Below are 22,219 nucleotides of genomic sequence, written 5' to 3' on the forward strand. Positions count from 1 at the left end.
GGAAAAAAAAATCACTAATTATAACACAGAGTTCTTAGGAGTAGGTCTTGCAGTGCTTTACAAAGGAAGACAACACTATCATCTCTACACTTTAGATGAGGAAGTGAAAGCACAGAGAAGTAAAGTGATGAACCCAGGGTCATCTAGTAGGTGAGACTAATCTCTGGGACTCAGACTGTTATTTTATCCACTATGCACAAGTTCCTTTCCCTTTTTTTTAGTGTCAAGATACCTTTGCAAATATGGTCCTGACTTATCTTCCCTGCTCTGAGTTTCATTGCTTTCCGTCCAGCTACAGTGGATAAATTGTTGCTTCTTGCTATCAATTCAAAGTTCAAGTCACTGGTAATGTTCCTGAGAATCTTGCAAAATTGTTAGAAAATCCACAAATGACTCTGGTCCTCTTTTCCATGGCATATGTAAATTAAAAGAAATATCACATGTACCCTGTGATACAACTAGTACTGTACTTCATCCGAGGTAATAACTTTGAAATCATTGAGACTTATAAGTGAATGGAGGGGTGTAGCACCAAAAACCTTTTAAATAGAAAAACCCTAGCTCCCTAAAAACAGAATTGGTTGTTTTTCCATCTCATCTGTAATTGGATTGTCTTTTTTTTTTTTTTTTTTTTTTTTTTTTTAACAGGGAGCTCTATTTACTCTTTTTTTATTAGTCAAAAGAAAATTTCTGGCTATTTGCATAAAAACACCATCTTGAAGACATTACGGTTCCTAACACTTGGGCAGAGATGAACATTGTGTTTCCTGATAAGCTGTTTCTTATTATTTCTCCTTTGAGAGGAAATTACAGGCATGTGAATCCCACTTCAGCATAGAGGATCCTCATCTTTTCGTGGAAAGAAAGAGATTGCTGTGAAAAACAGAAAGAGAGAATGATGGAGCCAAGGCTGACTCCTTTCAGTGGTGCCGACAGGTTACACAGGTGGTGTTCCATGTGTAAAAGGAGACAGCATCTCACACCAAGGCCACAGTGGCTTCTTGATCTGTGTAGTAAACAGAAATATTGTCAAAACTCTAGTCTTATTTGAAATGTTCATTTAATGTACAATTATTTTATTTTGGTTGCTGAGAACTGCAAATTAAAACCTTGCCCATAAAAGCCACTTGTGATGCCTAATACCAACTTTAGTCACTCTTCTGTAAAGCTACACTGCTGATGAACCAGTAGGCAGTGATCTTCGTAGCTTTATTTCTACTATATGCTGGCATATGTTTTACACACCACTCTCACCTCTTAAAAAAAATAGTGAGTTGTATGCAATGAGGATACCATGGATTCTTTTCCTTGAGACAATTTCATATTGTTTCCACTTTAGGAAGGATTTACACTTACTGATCTGCTTTTTCTTGGATGTTGCTGTCTGCACATCTGGGTTGGCCCTATATCATTCCATATATGTTAGCATGGATAATTTATGAATTAACAGTCTGTAAACAAGAGGGTTCAACCCACAAATCAGTCAGACATGTCCATTTTGTACTCTTTTAGGTAGGGTTATTTACTGGACTTATAAACTAGCCCCGTGTAGTTATATACTCTTTCTAATTTTAAAAGAAATTATTTAACTGAGAAAAAGGAAAGACCCAGTTTGCTGGGTTGTGCCCTGTGGTTTGCTGGCAACTGAAGCCTGATGAAATTTGTCCCAGGTGTCGTAATACCTGCTAATACTATATTTTCAGCTGATGTGTGTGGGGGGGCGATGCTAGTCTTCAGCATTCTTTGCCTGTTCGTGGTGGCTGAGGATCTCACTGCAGTGCATCCAGAAGATGCTGAGCAAATTCATTCTGCATGAACTCCAGCGAGGACAACCGAAGTCTAACAAAGAGAGATGTAGCCCATTATGCTTCTTGAGCTCAGTCAAATGTCAGAATTTAGAAGAGGAAGGGCTGAAGAGTTTTTTAACTTTGGCAAGTGGTAGCTGGGTGAAAACCCTGTGGATAGCAGTAAGTAATTTTGACGGACACATTTACCTGATGGTTGTCTTCCAAGACAGCACTCTAAAGAGGCAGTATGTTGATACACCATTTTTAATTTGAAGAGTGTCTTCTTTACTTGAAAATCCACTATCTCTGTTCCTTAGCAGGTCTTCATTTATTTTTCAGTGCTCACGTCCCACCCTGAAACCAGCAGGTGCTCTACCGCACATTTAATTCAGATTTCTTCCCTGGAGTTCTGTGGCGGCTGTTCTAGCGACAACCTTGGTATCTTCCACGTGCCTGTAATAGTCTGTGCAAAATGTTTTCAGGGCATATGCATTCATTAGAGAATTTATCTGAATATTTAAAATATAGAGATATTTTTCCTTGTGTAACCTTAGGAATATTATTTAGGCTGGGATTTTCTAAATTATCTTTTTAATAGGGAATACACATTTAAATCCCTTCGACAGCTTAAAAAATCTTTGCCTTGGTCTTTTCACACTTCATTTCCTTGTTTGTTAAACTGAGGTAAAAGTTTACCTCCCAAGGGTGTTATGAGAATTAATGATATGCAGCCTACAATGACTGGACAATATACACAAGTGGATAAGTATCACTTAGAAATGCACACATTATTTTACTCTCCCTAAGGACTAGACATATTTAAACTCCTTTGAAAAATAGACTTAGACATACTTTAAACAAGGAGCTTATTTTGTTCTGAAACAGCACAGGTTCTTCAAAGCTGTTTTGCCAGCCATTGATTTATGACGTGCCATGAGGTGTAGCACTAAGGCAAGTACAGCACAGGACTCTTCATTATTCCTCTTTGAGCATGCACTTGGTCTGGTTGCAGGAAGAAGCTACATATACAAAGTAATTCATTTTCTAATCCTAATGCTATTGTTTTAAATTCAAAAGGGCTCAATTAGTCATTATTATATTTTAATGGTCTGAAACACTTTAGTGTTAATAAGTACCCAAATGAGCAAACTCCTGTTTAAACTCTTGTAATTTAAAGCACTACATGATTTTTTTTTTTTTAAAGAAAAAAGAGGTTGATTTAGGAAACGTAGAGCTTTGTGTCTTAGCTTCTACTTTTTTAACAGCAGTAGGTGTAAAATTTATAGTCATCATTTTGCCCTTTGTAGCTTCACGTGCTGTAAAGAAATTATGCCCAGGGTCTTCCTATGAGGAGGATGACAGAGGGGGATGAGTTTGCTTTGTAATGTATTTTTCCCTGACAATGGGACTATACAGAGGGGAGGGTGAGGGACAGAAGTATTTGTGGATTTTAACTCTGACGTGATGCAAAAGCCAGTCGGGAAGTCACTGCCATGGCTTCTTCACTCACACTGAGTTAATTCTTAACAAGAAATGGCAACCAGATGGTCATCACAATTTTTGCAGGCTGGGAGGGCAAAGTGTTGCTTTTCAGCTTTGGTTCAGATCCCTGCATGACTGCTCATATGACGTCAGGGGGTTTACACCATAGCGTAACCTCACATACATACGCTTCAGTCTGTGGAAGAGAAAAATCGCCAGTCTAGGAAGAAAACACGGAAACTTCATATACTATATGCAGAAGAGCTGGCTTTTTTTGCATGTAAATGTTTGCATGAAAGAATAGCTAGAAATCAGAGACCTCTTTGCTTTAGACGCCTGGAATTTCATTTCCAAAGGATTCATAAGATTGATGCAACCTACATTTTGTGATCATCAACCACCACCACCACAACTCAGTACTTTGGCATGTGCGCAGCATGAAATAGATGAATAGTCTTTTTTTCAGTGAGATTACTTGTGTATTTAATGTTTGCAAGATCAGGACCACATCATGTCAATGGTTGCATTTGTGCCTAAGAAGACAATAAACTTTGGTTACTTCTCTGGTTGTATGGATAGGTTATTACATCCTCAGACTGTAAAGATCGGTTGGTTCATAGGAACTTCTGTTCTCTGCTGGAGATATTCAACTTCCTGTGGCTAGTATGTTTATAACCTGTAGCAACACTCTTTAGACTATTAATATCTAGAATGTATGCACAGAGCATATTTATTCAGCTACAGCATTTCCATTATAATGGGGTGATTGTACTGAGTGTGCAGGTATAGTACTGTTGTATTTGAAGCATACTGCATTTAGGATATACTTGCAAATTAAATTACTGATGGCAAACAAAAAATTCCTGCCAAGTAAAAAAAATTCATGCCAGGGGACACTGTAAAAATGTCATAATGAGTGCTGTTTTATTTGAATGTGAATTAAAACAATGTTTTTTTTCCTATAAATTCATCAGCTAATGAAAGCCCTCACATTAATATAGCTTAATGAATTCCATGCTGTTTTACCTTACACTGAATATTAGAACTGATTGTTTTTATACATTTAGGGATCTACACGACTTTTGTCATTCCAGTATTTCTGAGAACATCATGCTCTCTAATATTTGCAAAAAAACCCTAGTAGGCCATGGAATCGTTATCCCATTTCACAGATGCAGAACTGAGGTATAGGCAGAAACCGTGGCTTGTCTTCACTAAATTCCTGAATGATGCTGTGATTCATATTTGGTTTTTAATTGGGCACCCAACAACCCTTTCGTCTCAATTGAAATAGTGTTTCTAGGCTGATGCATTCGGTTGGAGTGGACTGGGCTGCAGGTCTGCTGCTGTTACTTTAAAGTCAGTGGTACTCAAACATTGCAGCATCTGGAGCTTCAATAGCTCATTGAGTTCATTGCGCTTGGTGACTCCAGTGCCGTTGAACTGCGCAGTCATTCTTCGTCCAGCTACGCTAGTTTGAACTGAATAACTTGAGTCCACTAACGGAGCTTGTAGTGAAGACAAGCCATTAAGAGACTTTTCTAAGGATGAAAGAGAAAACAATCTGGCTTTTCTGAATCTCCCCTATTTTCTATCCAGCTGCCCAACTGAGAGCTCATGCATAGACCTTACTGAGTTATTTTGCACTGATGCAAACAGGCAGTAACTCTTCTGTTGCATATTTTTCATAAATGGCCAGCATTTTAGGGGGGAAAAAAAAAAAGAAAGAAAAGCAACGTCTCCCCTGACAATTTTTGAAGGTTTTCCTTCAACAGTAAATATTATCACTGCTGATGTTAATGAAGACATTAGTTTCACAGCATTTGTAGTACTGAAACATTCCACTGTTAACTAGCCTAGTGGGGTTTATGCTAATGCAAAATGTAATAAAGTAGAGGCCACTATCTCTTTAAGCTGAAAGAAAGGAAACTTGTTTCTACTTCCAAGGGATGCCTAGTGTGTGCTTATCTAATTGACTGTGTATTTTGTCTAGGTGTTGAGGGAAAGCTAAGAGAATGAAGGCTCTAAGTCCCCAGTGGAAGCATGATATGGCGATGCAGCGCTGGTGCTGAATTGTTCTCTCTGATGGCTCTATGGGAGTGGATAGCCCTGAGTCTTCATTGCTGGGTTTTAGCAGTTGCTGCTGTTTCGGATCAGCATGCCACAAGCCCCTTCGACTGGCTCCTCTCTGATAAGGGACCCTTCCATCGCTCACAGGAATACACAGATTTTGTGGACAGAAGTCGACAGGGATTTAGCACAAGATACAAGATTTACAGGTATGAAGCAAAGGGAAAGCCATTACAGAGGTATCATCCTTAGACGTTGTAAATGAACAACAAGGGTTTCCTTAAGGGAAAGTTTCAGCTGTGGGAACAAATCCATAGACGCAAAATTCATTGCTGAAATACATGCAAGGCCTCATGTGCACAGTGTACTGTGGAAATGCCTGCTTACGATGTTTCTATTTTGTTTACAGAAATTTTGTTAATTGCTTACGTTGCTTTGGAAAACACTGACAATCGCTGCCTAACTCTAGTCTGCCTTAGTGGCATACTCAGAAATGTCCTAAGGTGTTCAATGCCCATCTCTGCAGAAAGCTAATGTGGGACACCCTTGTTGGTGCAGAAAGATCCTGTTCAATTGCTTTTGGTGTGACTCACCGAGACATAAGCTGTGACATTAAGAATGAAATTGTGGCTCCATGGACACCAGGAGCAAAGCGTTGTGTGAATGAGGGCATTTCAAAAGTGACTCAGAAGATTTTATATTGGTTTGTGCCAGTGTTTTAAGAAGCAGTTTTCTCAGCCCTGAGGGTCTGAGCTCTAAGATCCACGGTTAAGTTTAACAGAAGCCGCTGGTGCTTGGTCCATCAGCAAATTCGGCAGTAGACTGGCTTTATTCAGATTAAACAGGGGAAAAGGAAAAAAAGAGTGGTGTATTTGAAAATTATAGGTCTACCTGCAAATTTGTGCCTAGCTGCTGAATTGCTTTCATGATACATGTGTAGCCTGTCTGTCTCCATTCTTTTGAGGCAGCACTGGAGAAATATCCTCTTAATCATTTGCAGGAGGTATAACTGTAACATCTGATAGCTTTACCAAGGATGTAGGAATGAAAAGGAGAGTTCGGTGTAATATTACTGAGCTAATGGCAAATGGAAAGAAGGGGAGAAGTGAGGGAGCATGAGATATTAAGGACTAAGAAAACAAATATATATGCAGAGAGACTTTCTCACCTTTTCTTGTTCCAGATCTTTTTGGCAGCCAAGAGAAAGAGGCTGCAGCAGTGCAATACCGACAGATTGCTAACTTCCCTAATAACTCTCCAACCTGTAAACTCAGAGCATTTTGGTATGGAGGGACACACACTGGTTTCATTTAAATCCATGAAACAGTCCACACAAATTTTATACCTACTTTAAACAATTATTCCCCAGTGGTATCCAGCTCTTCAGAAGAGGGAAAGAATGAAATACGCATGTATGTATATACTGCCCTTTAATTCAGTGTCCAGCGGCCTGTGACAGATCTGCAGTTCTCAGTCCACACAGGTTTTTACTTTTAAAGACCTTGCTTTATTTTCCTTTCCTAAATGCATGCAGCAGAGGGCACTCTGTTGCAGGTCAATTTTGCAATGGGTTCCCTTACCATATAAAGAGGAATTAAAAGCGTTTTGAAAATAGAGGGTGATTTGGAAATGTGCTTGATGAAGTGGCTTGTCTTAACAGAACAGCATTGCCCAATATTTACTGCATTTTAAAAGCCAGCTGTCAGGACCAATAATGTAAAGCCAATAATGCTGAGACTGAGACAGCATATTTTATTCCTATTATTCTGTATTAGTCAACACTGAATCGAAATTATCTTGCTAACAAAATGAAAGATGGAATTGTATTTCATTTCAGTGCTTTCAATCAGGTCTTTGAGAATTTTTCTCCTCTGAGCCATCATTACAGAAACACTGTGAACTTTTATAGATCTGTAATGATACCTCCGGTATTTACCTGTGTTTGTGCATAGGTTTAAATTGAGTTTAATTTACACTATCCCACAGAGAATGTGGGTGTTTATTGCTGGTGTTTATTTCTATCTTCTGCCTATTCCCTTCATGACATGAACTGGGAAGTCAAAAGAACAGAGCATGAGGCACGAGCTACCTGGATCAGAAGGAAAACTGCATTTTTTGATTTAGTCACCCAACTACAAACCTTACTGCACAGTCTCCTTATAAAATATGGTCCCATTAGCAAGCAGTGCAGAACACGGTGACCTTGTTGCAAAGCACACAGAGCAAATTTAATCCCTGTTGCTTCTCTGTGAGCTTTCCCAGGCTGAAGAGTCTGGAGCCTAATTGGTCTATCATTCCCCCACCTATCTCTTACCCAAGGAAAAAGATTCCCTCGAGGACGTTCACAGCTCTGGTTTGGCTGGAGTGCTAAGGAAGGAGAGGAAAGGGAAGGAAATGCAGACCTCCATTGACTCAGCCAAATTGGGAAGCAAATGGTGCCAACTGGATGGTTTCCTTCCTCTTCACTCTTCTCTCCACCCCTTAAGGGAGACCTGACATTTTAAAAGCAAAGAAGAGAGGTCATCTCCCTTCATTTTGTCATCCATGACAGGTCAAAATCCGTGTGGGACTGAACAGAAGGGATTGTGACAGGTAGCAGCTCCCTTCCTATGTCTTCAGACTGAAGGCGCTCCAAGCCCTAGATACGGATATGGCCTCTGTACCAAAATCTAACGAGTGCTGCTGCCCGTGGGAACGGTCTCCAGAGCCGCAGCCTAACCCTGAGACTAGGTGTTCACGGGTCCCACGGATAAAATGATCTCAGGAAAAATATCTGAAAACCAGCAGTGAATTGCACATACCACATGTAGCGTTTTAAAATGTATCATTGATGGAGTCTGTTTTTCCTTCTGAAGGAGATCTCAGCAGGAGGAGACTGCTGTATAACTTCAGTTTTCCGACAACAGAACAATTACACGGTGACTAGAATGATATTTTCATTTCCATTATTTTTTTTCCCCGTGGCAGTCTCAGGAGAGGCAGTAATGATGTAGAAAAAATAAAATAAAATCTCAGTTGAATCATTAATTTCCCCAAATATTTATTTCAAGGTAGCATTTTCCATTATAATCAAGATCATATTAGAAACACAGGAAGACATGTTCTCACACTTTTGATTAAGTCATGTAACACACATTTATATAAATATGACAGTGCTAGAGATGAAGGCCTTCATTTTGCCCCCTTGTTTGCCATCAATTTGAATGGGTTCAAGGTGACGTACTGTGGGCCCATCAAAAATACAGAAATGATTAATATTGAGGCAAAAAGATAGAGAACTGCAATGAAAGAGAACAAGCTTTTACTACAGAGATTGTTAAAACCTTGGCTACTTGAAATTTGATGGAAACATTGTCATTATCTGTCAGCTATTGCCTAAAACAGTGCTGTGCTGCTCGCTTTAGTCCTGTCATTTACATGGCAGGGGACAGACTGATTTTAGAGTTTCATTTCTCCTAATCATATATGGCAGGTCGGAAGATTAGATTAATGATACAGCCAACCTCCACAATGTCCTGCTACCTTATTTTTTTTCTGTTATTAAATTATATAACCTACTTACATTTTAAACAGATAGAGCCCAACTTCTAGACTAAACGACAGAAAAAAATCTGTCACTGTGTGGACTCTGTGCTGGCATTCCTATTTTCCACCTAACTGTTTGTAGGCTAATGAAGCAAAAAAAAGTGTACTGCTTTGTATCCATCCTCTCTAGTCACCATAAACAAGTATTCATCTGGCCATGAATTTATTATAACTTGTAGAGACGAAGCCAAAGGTTGGCACTGAGAGACTCCACTTATTAACTGAGCCCAATTTCTTATGGAAGGTCTTAACCTAAGCATAATATGAAGTTTTTAAAGATAAAGCTACACTTTGACTTATCTCCCTCTCTAGCTTTCAGACTGTAAAACAATTATGGGAGAAAAATAGCTGGTGGATGATTTAGAGGAGAGCAGCATGAGAAAAAGAATCAACTTTGTCACCCATTTTTTAACCTACACAATAAAGATCAATTACGGCAGCGTATGTCTGTGGGTGAACAACCTGATCCCACAGAGTGCTTAGCTCCTCAAGCAGAGGAGCTTTGCATATTAAAGGATAAAGCTGGAAGAGAGAATATCTACGTACTAGTATTTTTATCCAGTCCTGCAGAACAGTAAATAATGTTTGATGTTACCAGTGTTATGAGTGAGGGGTTGGTTATGCGGCAGTGTGGTATTCCCTATAATTCCTAATATCCTCCTGCAGGACCTTCTAGAGGTTTCAGTGGCATTCATTGCCACTAATCTGCAAAGAAAAATGTCAGGAAAGCACCTGGATGACTGCTGAAAACCTCCAAATGAGTGGGAATGCTCAGTCCATATTTTATGGAAAATGGCTCCTGTATTTAATAAAAGTAAATATTTTGGCAAGGAAATCCAGGTTTATAATTTGCTGATCAATGCACCATGGGAGTTCTGTGCTACTCATATAAATCAGCTACAAAGGTGTTTAAATCCAAACAGGATGAGATGGCATGATACTAAGATGGAAAGAGTAACTGCAAAAAGTAGGCAAAGAACCTATATTCTATCAGAAGTAATTTCTTTAGAGATAGTCAAGTTTTAATGCTATCAAATAAGGTCCTGAGAAAATCTCATCAGGGCTGCTGTGCTGTTTTGTCCTAACAAAATGATTTGAAACCTGAAACAGATGTAGAAAATTAGGGTAAGAAATAGTCTAGACTTCTCCTGTAAGGCAGAAAAGTTTGCACATTTAGCCAAACCAAAAAGAGAGAGCTGAAAGAGGATAGAATTGCTGTCAATACATATATCACAGAGTGAGAAGAATTATTTAAACCAAAAGCCATCACTGTCACAAAATCAAATTGGCATTAACTGTCTGGTCATGGATCACAGTAAAACAGTTCTGGCACAAACGAAATTACAAAATCTTACTAACCTAACATAGAGGTTAATGACATTGGGAAAAGGATTATAAGATCTGGTATTCATGATATGGAACTAGATTTTAGTAACAGCTGAAGTGTCTTGCAGTTAAGTATTCCTAATAAACACTGAACACTAGTCTGCAAAAGGAAGAACGAATGAGACACTCAAAGACCTGAGCATCTCTGTGCAGCACAATATGAACGTGGCTGACTTCAAAAAGCATTCCTTTAAAAGAGGTTTTAAAAGGTGTTGTGTTTGTTCATGAGTCATTCAAAGTAAAGAATTAGGAAATAATGCTATGAAGCTAAAGGTTATTTTGTGTTAAGACATATTAGGTCCCTCTCGTATATTCTGAATCCTCCTGTAATTGAACCTATAGGGTAAAGTGAGCAAGACTGAAGGCTCTCCAGTAAATCCCTAATATTTTTTAACACTTGTGCGTTCAGTCAAATAGGGCCAACATTCAAGCCAGCTGTGTTTTACTCCTGTATCAACATATTTGAGCCCACAGCAGCCACTAGACTTCTACCCACTTATATGCTCCTGACAGATAGCGTTAAGACAAATTTGGGGGTTCAGTTGCAGATGTGCACATTCACGTGCCCTGATTTCACTTTCCACCCTCATGTACAGCCTAGATCGGAATGAGGTTTCCTCGTGCTCCTGCTGAGGTTGCTTTGAACTGATCATTTAGGAATTTTAGGGAGCTGAGAGAGATTAAGGCGGTATCTTCCACAGTTTCATCCAAACCAAAAGTTCAGGAAAATAGATGGCTTTAAAGAGAGTTCTGCTGTCATCCCTTTCAAATGCCAAGAAAACTACAGTAGGGCACTGCTTGCTGCTGTACGCATTTGATCACACTCTAGAAGCCATTAACATTGACATTTTATCGGAAGGGCCCATTTGGTATGGGAAGCATCAGAGATATTGTCTTTTTGAAATGAGACTGTTTCTTTGGCATCCAGATAGGAGCTCACTGTTAGCCTCTCTACATTCCCATGGACTTCCATTTCCTTGACAAAAAATACCATATCCAAAACCTGCGATTGTCGGGAGAGGTAGTGACAGGAGGAACACATCAGGATTCATCAGAGAAAGCAATGAGGCGAATGACTATGGCAGAAGCTGAGGAAAGAAATGGGTTGTACTCAGCAACCTGTAACTTCAACAGGTGACAGTGTGAGGTTGCTTTCAAGAGCTTGGCAAACCAGCAGCCATTGCGTGCACCTCTTTAGAGCCTTTGCTTCCTTGTACAATGCACTGCACGCACACGGGCACTGTTGAGCAGCTGAGAGCCGAGATAAAAAATGCACTGAAGAGCAAACAAGTTTATCTTCCACAGTTGCCATATCAGTAGGGAATAAAGAGCAGGAGCAGTCCTGTCTGCCTTTTCCAGAGGTTCACTGCATCACTAAATTGCTTCTGGCCTTCATCGCAATTGGTCAGCTTGCTTTAGGGAATTTTCCATTCAACCTGGTAGATAAAAGGTACAATAATCAGATGGATCATCCTTCTCAGAAGGTTTACAAAGGACTAGTCTGCTGAATGCACAAAGTCCCTCATTTTAAATCCAGGGGCTCATAGACTGGGAACAGAGAAGAGCAGGTCAAAGAGAGCTTCTGGCATAGTGAGGTGATAGATTTCCACAAAAAAATTGTATATGTAGTTGTCCAGGACTGTGACTTCATTGCGACAGACAGTGGCACCAAACAAAAAAGGCACTGATTTCATTTTTGAGGAATCAAACTGCACACTTTCTCACAATAGAAGAATAATTTAACAAAAGTCAGTGTGTGTGTGTGTGTGTGTGTGTGTGTGTGTGTGTGTGTGTGTGTATATAAAAAATAGTGTAGAGTATTTCTTAAGAATGTCTGGATCTGAAAAATACCAGTGAGTTTCATTTCTCCTTGTGATATACCTTAACAACCTCTCTTGGTCTAGGTAGTTGTGGCCAGTAAAGACATGACACAACCGAAGTAACTGACTTTGGTGAAACTGCTTGTATGAGTATATATTTGAGCAAAATATACTTGGAAATATACTTGGGATACTTGGAAAATGTTCCCCATCAGCATCTAATTTCCAGTGCTTTCTTTCTAATGCAGATTTCCCTTTCATAAGAAAGCATTTCTGTTTTACCCACAGGCCCTAAACATGTATCAGCCAGTAGCACTCTACAATTAGCAATTGCCGTTATCAGAATTATACTCCTGTTAGTTTCTTGGCCTGTTTATCTAGGGGATTTTCTGGAAGATACAGCCTTGTGATGAGGTGGAAAAAAGAAACAGATAATTTTAACCAAGAAGCTGGTCATGCTGTCACAGGAAACTTTTGTCTTAATGCTTGCAAATGAATTAATTCCGGAGCCTTGGTTATCTCACCAGTAATCTCAAAGAGTTGGTGAATCCCCAGAAAGGGTGTTTACAAAGATAGGAGTCTTTCAGGGCCATGTTCCTACAACCAAGTAGGAACCAAGTACCCAGTAAGGGCTGCCTCCAGTAGCACTGGGAGCCTGCAGGACCCCTCTGACACATGCCAGAGGTGCAGTGGAGCAAGGATAGGGCCTGGACCCAGATATAGGTCTGCCCCACAGTCCCAGTTTTGAAAGAGGTCTTCTCAGGCTAGTAAGGTCTTCAAAGGCAAAGATAAATGTTTCTGAGACCTTGAGGTCACTTGTGGCCCAGGAGCAAAGGCAGACTAGCAAGAGGGGCTATGAGGGGGGCAGGAAGGACCTTGAAGTGGTGGTTCCCAGCATGTTCCTCCCTTTCCAGTTCTGGTATACATATGAGCCAGCGCAGTAGAGGAGAAGTCATCTGCTCTAGGCAAAGGGCTAGCACCTCTCATCACTTAGAGCACAGGAGAAATCGGAACCTTGCTTCTGGCCCTGACTAACACCTTTAGCTCTCAGTCCATCTCTGAAGGTCTTGGGAACAGCATTATCAGACCCTGATGAAACACAGTGTATTTTTAAGAGGTGTTGGTCCCGTACAGGATCTTCCAGAAATCTTGGTGAACATTTCAAAATTTAACAACGAGCCCAATCCCACAGCCTTCAAATGCCTCTAAGGTGTGTTGCACTTGACCAGTCAGGCCTGCTCCCTAAACCCTCCCTCTGTTTTGTCAGACAAGTATTAAATTACTGGGTGTCAAAATGAAGGTAGAGTCTCTCTCGGTGAGATGAGCAAGTGTTGGTGCTGGATCGGATACTGGGGAATGGCGTTGGCTGGGCCAGCACGATGAGAAGTGTTCTCAGGAGTCAGTTTGTTTGACAAGAACACAAGTGTGTTTCAGCTTGGCAACGAAACAGAGTATTGATGCCAAGGTTGCCTTCTGTGTGTGTTTTTTTTATATATATATATATATATATATAAAAAATACACTGCAGGAGTCTGTGTTTTGACAATTTCTCTTTGTATTTCCTCTTATTCATCTGGTATATTTAATCAAAGATCCCAAGGAAACTCAAATGGGAAGAGGGAGAGTGAATCTTATTTTTATGCAGAAATTTGCCATAATCCATTTCCCAAATACACCTACTGTCAGAATCTAACATTTTAAAGATAACTATTAGATCAAAATCCCTACTGATATGTTTCCCTAGGACAAAGCACATTTGTTTAGCGAATATGGTATGTCATCGTTTCAGTTAGTAAGTTCATAAATCATTTAAGTTGCCCTAAAATAATTAAGATAATAGAGGCAGTAACTTAATGGTTCCATGCAATCACTGAGGTAGTATAAAAGCTGTTTAACACTAATAATAGATTCATTCTGCAGTCAGCAGGGTGGTCTGCCAGAACCTTGGGAATAAAATCAGGTCATTATCGTTAATTCTTTGAAGATTTTTGGTTAGTTAGGACTTTGTTCTTTCATTTGCCTTTCCTTTCCGTTTTTGTTTGAATACTCTGGCTAGTACTATCACTGGTATTCAAGATGTAGAGGAGTTCAAACAGTAAGGACCTTCAGAAAGGGGAAAAACAATTACAGAGATTTATCTTGGTCACTGGGAAAAAAAAGGTTTTTATTACTTGAATCCATTTCTCTACACTTTCATTTTAACACCTTTATTGTTATTATTCATTGTTGCTGCTAGGTCAGTAGTCCTCTCCAAACAGAAGAGCTAAAGTTTTCAGGATATTCTTTTCTTTTTGTTAATAAAAGTGATCCGCATTTTAAGAATATATGGGTGGCATGTTGTATCTTACACAGAGAAAAGAACTGAATAGCACGGAAGCCTTTTCTATATTGACATTGGTATAGGTCGGAAGGTATGGTTCTTTGTATACGAAGGCATTTGTACCTTTTCCATGCAGAAGAGGAACAACTGACAGCAAATGTGCTCACTTAAGAATTTTTATTTCCTTCTTATATCATTGGCTTAAGGTCATAGCCAATATCTCAGAATCCAAGTTGTAGTTGTTGTCTTGCTCTGATTGACTCTGCAGGTTTTGCTAATCATTATCCTGGCTGTGAAATTTTATTGTGTAGCTGCAGATTCATTCCAACAGAGACCTTTGGGAAGAAGAACAATACTTTAAAATAATGTCTTGCGGCTCGATTCTCGCTAGAATCCTAACATGATTGTTATGGATAATAGTGTTCTTAAGGTCATTAGTGGCTCCGTATCTCAATTCATCTTCTGATACACTCAATTTCTACGTTATTTATATAGTTTTGAGCAGAGAAGATATTTTTACTGACCAGACAACTTGATATATATATACAACTCTGAAAACTGCATAAACAAAGCCCACTAGCAATTTAGAAGCTGTATATGGAGCTCTCACATGCAGAGAAGAGATAGCATCTGACTTTAAGTAATGAATACTGATTTATCAAGGGAACAACAAATATATAAGTTTTGACTTACAGAAGCAGTACAATTTAAAATCAAAAGCATAAGTCATATTCTAGCAAATATTCTGAAGGATCATCAGAATCTCAGACGGAAGGAAATATAATTGATACACTTAATATAATATGTGAAATTTAACAAATAGGGTTTTTTAACTGATATCCTAACTTCTGATAATAGAATTAGATGTTTTACTACAGCAACAAATACAAGATCAGCTTTGCCTATGGATAAATATGCTATTTTAACAGAAAGTAAACAGAGGCAACAAATTTTTATCAAGTTACACCTAACTGTATTTTCTTTAAACTACGTCTTTGGCCATTTAGATAAAATACTGGCTACAGATCATAATAGAAAATAAATAAATACAAAATATTAAACAGCATAATAATCAATCTGATAAACTGCATTAACAAACAAAATAGTCTTTTTCCACATTTCACTTGTTTAACTACCCAAAATAAATAAAACTTAATCATTTCAACAGATTAAAAAATTCACCCTTAGTGAAGTACCTGCAGTGAGGTCTCATTACAGAAAACTAACTGATCATTGTCATTTTTCTTTTATGAAACATTTAATGATGCTTGTGGTAGCACGCTATGGAACTCAATAAATTAGAATAAATGGAAAATATGCAGTCTGTGGTGCTTTTTCATTTATTAGTTTCTAGAATTCTGATATTTGCAATGACTTATTCTGTCCCAGTTAAGTTGGTGTGAGTGTGAATGTGTGTGTGTGTGTGTGTGTGTATGTGTGTGTGTGCACATATGTGTATGTATATATGGATAAGTGTGAATGCATCAGTTTATTGCTTGACGTTTTGTCCAAGCCAGCTATAATGAGAGTACTGTCTATTAGAAGATAAAATATATATATTCTTTGACAGTCAGGTGTCTGAATGAGACGCTTTGTCCATTATGTTACTGAAAGCATTTCCTGAGGCTTCAGAGCTCCAGAGGTCAGTGTGGAGATCAGTCAGCTCTCCATTAAGACCTACCAATACATATACGTTTGGAAAACACTACGAGTTGTGTGTAACAGCCCTTCCTGACTCCCTAGGAACCCGAAAGAAGTTTGTGCTCAAGTTCAGCACCCAAATTGTCTGCCCAAGTCGTGACTAACAGCATGAGAGTACCACACGCAGATGGGATGCCCACCAGTTCTTTCACATGTCTTTTAAAAGGTTCAGCAACCTCTGTTTGGATCCTAATTTGCTCAAGAACTGCTTTCATTCTTACAGATCTTGGATCGAAATGTATCTTTTCACGTTTTGGGTTGTCGGTGATTGAATAGGATCTGAAGGTATTTTTCTTTATGGGTTTTCATCTCTGAAATGTGCTTTTACTTTTAGTAAACCAGTTTCTCACTTGGTTGACTTTGAAGGTCCATCTGTTTGTTTAGAATTTTGCCTGGAGAAGTAATTGTTATGTCTATTTTTACTGCTGTATCCTTGGCCTGGATGGTAGCAAACGTGTGCTCATTTCCTGGTTCTGACTTTGAGGCTGTGTGTGCCTTGGGTGGGAGTGACCTTGGTGCCAAAACCAGCAAGGACTGTGAGGAGTCAGTGAAATTCCTTCAGTCCCCTGATACTTTTTCTCTTATGAAAAAAAAAATTATTCAATTTTTTTTTTTTTGACTGTGATGGTAGCTTTCTCACGCTGTGTGGTTGATAGGATATTGATAACTTAAAAAGGAGGTGTAACCTTAGTACTTCACTGTAATTTAAAGAAGTCCTTAAAAATCTTTGTAAACTAGGAAATCAAATTAAAATAGAAATAAGACAATATTGCAAAATATAGCATCATTTTTTTTCTTGCCCTTACTTGTGCAATAGAAACATTGCAGTTGGTTTTGAAGTATGTTTCTACTTTTTTAAAAAGTGTCTCTATGTAACTATTCTATATTTATTGGAAGTCACATTTATTTCACTCTTTTCCTCTTCTCTTCACAGTTAAAACATAACACGAGATTTCCAAACCAGTGTGGGTTTGCAAGATTATAGCATTGTAGGCAGTAATAAAACATTCTTCATTGGGGATTTATGCTAATACAAAATGAAATTTTGGAAGCTTCTCCATAACACAAGCTGAGGTCTCATGACTTCAGTTTCCAATTCAGTTTGAATCTTTGGAGATTCCCATCTGTGGTTGATAATATATGAGGCAATATTTATCTCCCTCTAAGTAGTAGTGGTTCTGTCACAGTAATTGGAATAAAAAGTAGAAAAAGGTCAATTTTAATTAAGTAAACTAAGTAGCTATGTCTCAAAATTCAGCCAGGGAACAGAACCCTTGAGAGAGGGAGAGGAGAACAGAGAGAGCTTCCATTTGCACATCATCATTTTTCAGACTACAACTATATCTGAGTGGATTTGTGGCCAATAGCTGTGTCTGAAAATAGCATGTACCAGGCATGAGGCTGCTTTATCCTTGTGAGATCTGCATTTCTGACTGTGGTGAAAAAATGCCAGTTTTTCTTCTCTATTTTGATGTAAGATCACACTGAAATGTGCTAACAAAGGAAAACAATTTCAGAAGGGGCTGGTCTAGCAAGTAGCGTACCTTAAAGTCAGAAAATGGGGGAAAATGATGTTAACAACCTCAGGTGTGGCAAAGCTACTGAAGAAAATGCCTGCTAACAGCATGTTGCATGGTGGGCAAAAGGAAAGTAGCTTGCTTCGAAAAGAAGGAACCAGAGGGTAATTAGAGAGAACGAGCTTTTCTTTGAGTGCCATAATGAATACAGACTGCTTTTCCATGGCTGAGTGTCTTCTGGTTGATGGTCAGGTGCGACTGGAGCTTTCCTTGCTGTCACGACATTTATAAGGGGCTCACTCCTTTGCACTCATATTTGCACTCACATTCAACCATGCAGGCTTATTTTTAGGAGTCCCTTAGTGGTCACATTATGTTACCCATTTTTTTCACAAAACGTGGAAACAGCCTTTAAGTGATTTATGGTTTGAGGTCTTTAGAAATCTGTCATATTCCGTTGAAGTTGGACAGTGCATTCAAAAAGTATTTGGAGGAGATACAGCCGTATATGTGTGCAAATGCCTGTAACAGCCACCTACACCTACTACCACAATGCAACCACGTTTCCTCCAGTTTGGGGAGATTAAAGGCTAAATCAAATTTAGAATGAGCCCAAATGAAAAAGGACATCCTAAAGCTTGCATTCTTGATGGATAAAGGTCACTAGTGCCACTGACTTCTGTGAAGATACACCAGTTTACTTGGGTGAGATTTTGGGCTAGTACTACAGGAGCTCAAGTGGACTCCTAGACTGAAACCTAGAAGGTCATGCAAGCTGGCTGTCCATGGCCAAATCTATAAGAGGGAACCCGGGCCCATCTCCAATCTCCAAAGTCCTGTTTTTGTGCTCCCTGTTCTTCTGAAGGATACCTAGACACCTGGGAGCCGAGAACTGTAGGGCATGTTATACTTATATAGCTTATATAATTTGTATAGCTTATATAACTGTAGAGCAAAGTGTACTTGCTCCACAGGCTATATGTGGTCTTGTTTTGGAGTGGGGAAGGATTAACTCTGTGATAGCTGGTTAGTTTTTAATTTTTCAGGTGCTGGGACACATGTATTCTTGTTAGGCAATGTTTAGCAGTATAGTCTGAACTTTATGTTTACACATAGTTCTCATGATGTGGGTTTTTTTTGTTTTGTTTTGTTTTTGACAGGCACATTTGTTTCTAAATAAAGAAAAAGCAAGGGGATTTAATGTTTGTTCATGGTTTTTGTTCAGGGGATTGCCTAATGACCTATGGTGCATGAAGATGGCACTCTCTAACGGCACCAGAGATAGTCCATAGTAGACCACAATGTACAGAGGGAGTAGATGACAGAGACAATATACTGAGAACAGCCTTATGTTTGGTAAAGTTTTGGGTGTTGGATTTTACAGCCCCAATCCATACTTGGCTATTTTCATATGGCAAGATGTCACTATTACATACTAAAAGCAATAACACATGTATTACCTTCATTGTGTTATTTGCTCTCATCAGGATCAATGCAAGGGTAAATGCTAGAAGCTATGTGACTTTCACTGGTCAGGCAATCAGACAACATGAAGTTTTTCTTCTGGACCTTAAAGCTGTTAATAAATACATCTCTCTTCACTTTATAGTTTCATCAGCTGTGGTACTGAGTATCTCAACTAACTGCTGGGCCTTAGCAAAATGTTCACTGAAAGGTGGCTCACAGCATAAAACCAAGAATCAGAGGCAGTTGCTAGTCTTTCTGCTTCAGTGGAAAAAAGTCATTATTCTCCTGCCACAAGGGTAGGTGATACCTTTTAATCAAAGCTGAAATGCAATACTGGAGCAATATGAAAGAGTTCACATTACAGATGCCCTAGGCAAAGCCCCTCTAGTTATTTATCCTCTAGCTGTAACTGTGTCCTGAAAATCAGGGACAAAATTAAGCTATAACAACACTGTTATGGAAAAAGGGCAATGAGTTGCTTGTAAATTAACCTTCCCAGGTAGGAAACGTGCTATCTCCGATGAAGCAATCCATTTGTAGTTAAAGTAAAGGATTTGAACTGACTAGCTGCAGAAATTTCCGGTCTTAGACTATCATGAAATAGTGTGCTGATCTTCATTGTAAATAGACAGCCATACACAGAGGAAAATATGTAAAAGTATAAGCACGTCCACTGTGGACTTGATGCTGAGACTAATCCAGCAAAAGGATTAGGATTTTGGATTTAGTTAGCTCCTTTCTGACATAGAGAAAGATGGTTTTATCACTGATAACAAATGCCAGAGTTTGGAGCAGTGGTATGGAGATTTAATTCTCATGCTGTGAAACGACGAATGGTCACACTCCTCACGGGCAGGAGCAAAAGCGTGTCTTCCCAACTAATATGTTCAAGGACTGCACATTATTTATTTTTATGAGATCTCCATTTACTAACACGAATGCCATGCAGAAATGTGAGAGCTACCTCACTAGCTACAAGCAGAGCTAGCAATATTTCTCCATCAAAGTGCTTTCTTATTGACAAGCGATCTTCAATTAAATGAAAAATTCATATTTTTAGAACTCTCTGAAAACATAAAAGCAAACTTTAAAAGAAAAAAGAAATTAGTTTCTACAGCCAAGAAATGGGATATTATCAAGAACTGGCTCCTCCTTTCTCCCCTGCCCCATACCCTCAAAGCCTCTGACAACATTGGGCTTTCTTAGTTGTTTTTTTTTTTTTCCAAGTATAATTCTAAACAGAAAAAACTAAGAGCCCAAGCACACTCCCCAGGTACACTTGACTGTAGAGGAAGACACCGGACTAGCCATGGACAACATGGGAAGCCTAAACATTGGCAGGTGATCCAGGTGTCAGAGAAGTCATCCCGGGTCAAAATGATGACAACATAATATAGTGAAGATACAAATGATGCTTGACATCATGGTCTTTAATACATGCAACTAGGCAGTAAAGTTTTTATTTTATTTTTTTCCATTATATTTCTCTAAAGCCTTTCCAGGACAGTTTGAACATTTTTTTAAAACCAATTAGTATTCTGAACTGTGAGTTTCACTGAAGTCAATGATATAATCAGGTTTTTACTCAAAAGTAATAAAAATGTGAGAATCTCTGTGTGGGTGGGTGCAGATTTTGAAAACCATTTTGAGTTTCAAATAGGACGTTAGACACACAGTGTTTCCTCCAAAATAGTTTGGTAATAATTCCTGTTTTCAACCAATTTTGTTATGCTGATAAGCCAAAATTGGCATCCTTGGGGAAAGATTGTAACTGCCTCCCGCAAACATCACCTTTTTCCTGGTCTTCCCTAATGTGCTCCTATCATTTCTGCTGTGTAAATCTTGTCAGGCCACTGATATTTGCTCAAGGATTAGCTCCATACTGAATCTCTCACCACTCTATTGCCAGGGGTTTTCTACGGTGCAAGATGATTTTTTTTTAATTGAAAATCTGGCAAAACACAGAGTAACACACTCTGTCGTGCTGTCCAATAATAACCTGAAAAGCAAATGGAGCTCTCCTTTACCATTTTATTGCAATACTTGTTGCTGCTCCCCCCCCCCCCAAGCTATAGACATCGCATAATGGCAGCATGTACTAGACTACAGAAGTAGAGTCCCTCCACCAGCTATATTGTTTTTGCCTATTTTGTTTAAAGACATATGGTCTTGAGACATATGGTCTTGAGACCATAGGTGTAGCACTTTTGGTTGGTGAGGGGCCTTGTACCCACACATTGATGGGAAAAGTGATTGGATATTGCATGGATGTAGCTGTCATATGCTGGTTTTCCTGAACCAAAAAGTTAGCCAGATGCCTCAGGTGTATAGAAGATAAAGTTGTAAGCATAAATCCTAATTTTACAGTGAGGTATTTAACTGATTTTGTGGGGCAGCTGTTATTCAAGTATGGAATATTCACATATCTCACTCGCCAAGCATAAGCCGTATATACATTTTCACATCTTTAGTTCCACTTTCCACGACAAAATACTAATAAAGGTGGGAGAACAAAGCTGAGTCTGAGTTTCCTATTAACCACTAATAAATAGTGGCATATATAAATTTGCCTAAATACTAAGCCATCTCTTGCTGTCAATATAGGCACAATTCACTGATCAGCAGCAATAAAGACTCTTTAATTACATACTTTTGTTACGCATATTTCTAAGTAAGCATCTCCAAAGTATAAAAAGCACAATTAAAATCTATAATTCAGCTATCTGGGTCCATTGACAGAATTATAGCCACATTTTAAATGAGCTTTAGCAGTTTAACAGCTCTGGGCTTGAAAGAAATGTAGATTAATACAAATAGCCTGCAGGGAAAGATAAAGGTTCAGATCTCAGCAATCTGAAAACCTTTGCATTTCTATGGAATCCAATTTCAGGCTGCACAAATAAAGTTAAGAGGATGAGTAAACTTGCTGCATAGAATATTTTGTTATTCTTACCATTGTTGCTCATTGAATTAAACTTGAGCATTCTGCTGAAGTTCCAATTTTTGCTTCATTCCTCATGGTACAGATATGTCCTATCTTTGATGTTCTCTAAATATCATTGAAGCTAATGCAATATCAATTAA

General features: G+C 38.8%; 1 protein-coding gene across 2 annotated transcripts in view; it reads left to right on the forward strand.

Moving 5' to 3' along the window:
- Positions 1 to 22,219, forward strand: part of BRINP3 (BMP/retinoic acid inducible neural specific 3) — a 209,590-nt gene that overhangs the window by 12,071 nt on the left and 175,300 nt on the right. For both annotated transcript variants that reach the window (XM_064515541.1, XM_064515542.1), the window contains exon 2: positions 5,263 to 5,548. In XM_064515541.1, the coding sequence (XP_064371611.1) occupies positions 5,313 to 5,548 (236 nt within the window). In that variant the 5' untranslated portion in view covers positions 5,263 to 5,312. The remainder of the gene's footprint in view (positions 1 to 5,262; positions 5,549 to 22,219) is intronic.

This window comes from Dromaius novaehollandiae, chromosome 8 (genome assembly GCF_036370855.1).
Source record: "Dromaius novaehollandiae isolate bDroNov1 chromosome 8, bDroNov1.hap1, whole genome shotgun sequence".
NCBI lineage: Eukaryota > Metazoa > Chordata > Aves > Casuariiformes > Dromaiidae > Dromaius > Dromaius novaehollandiae.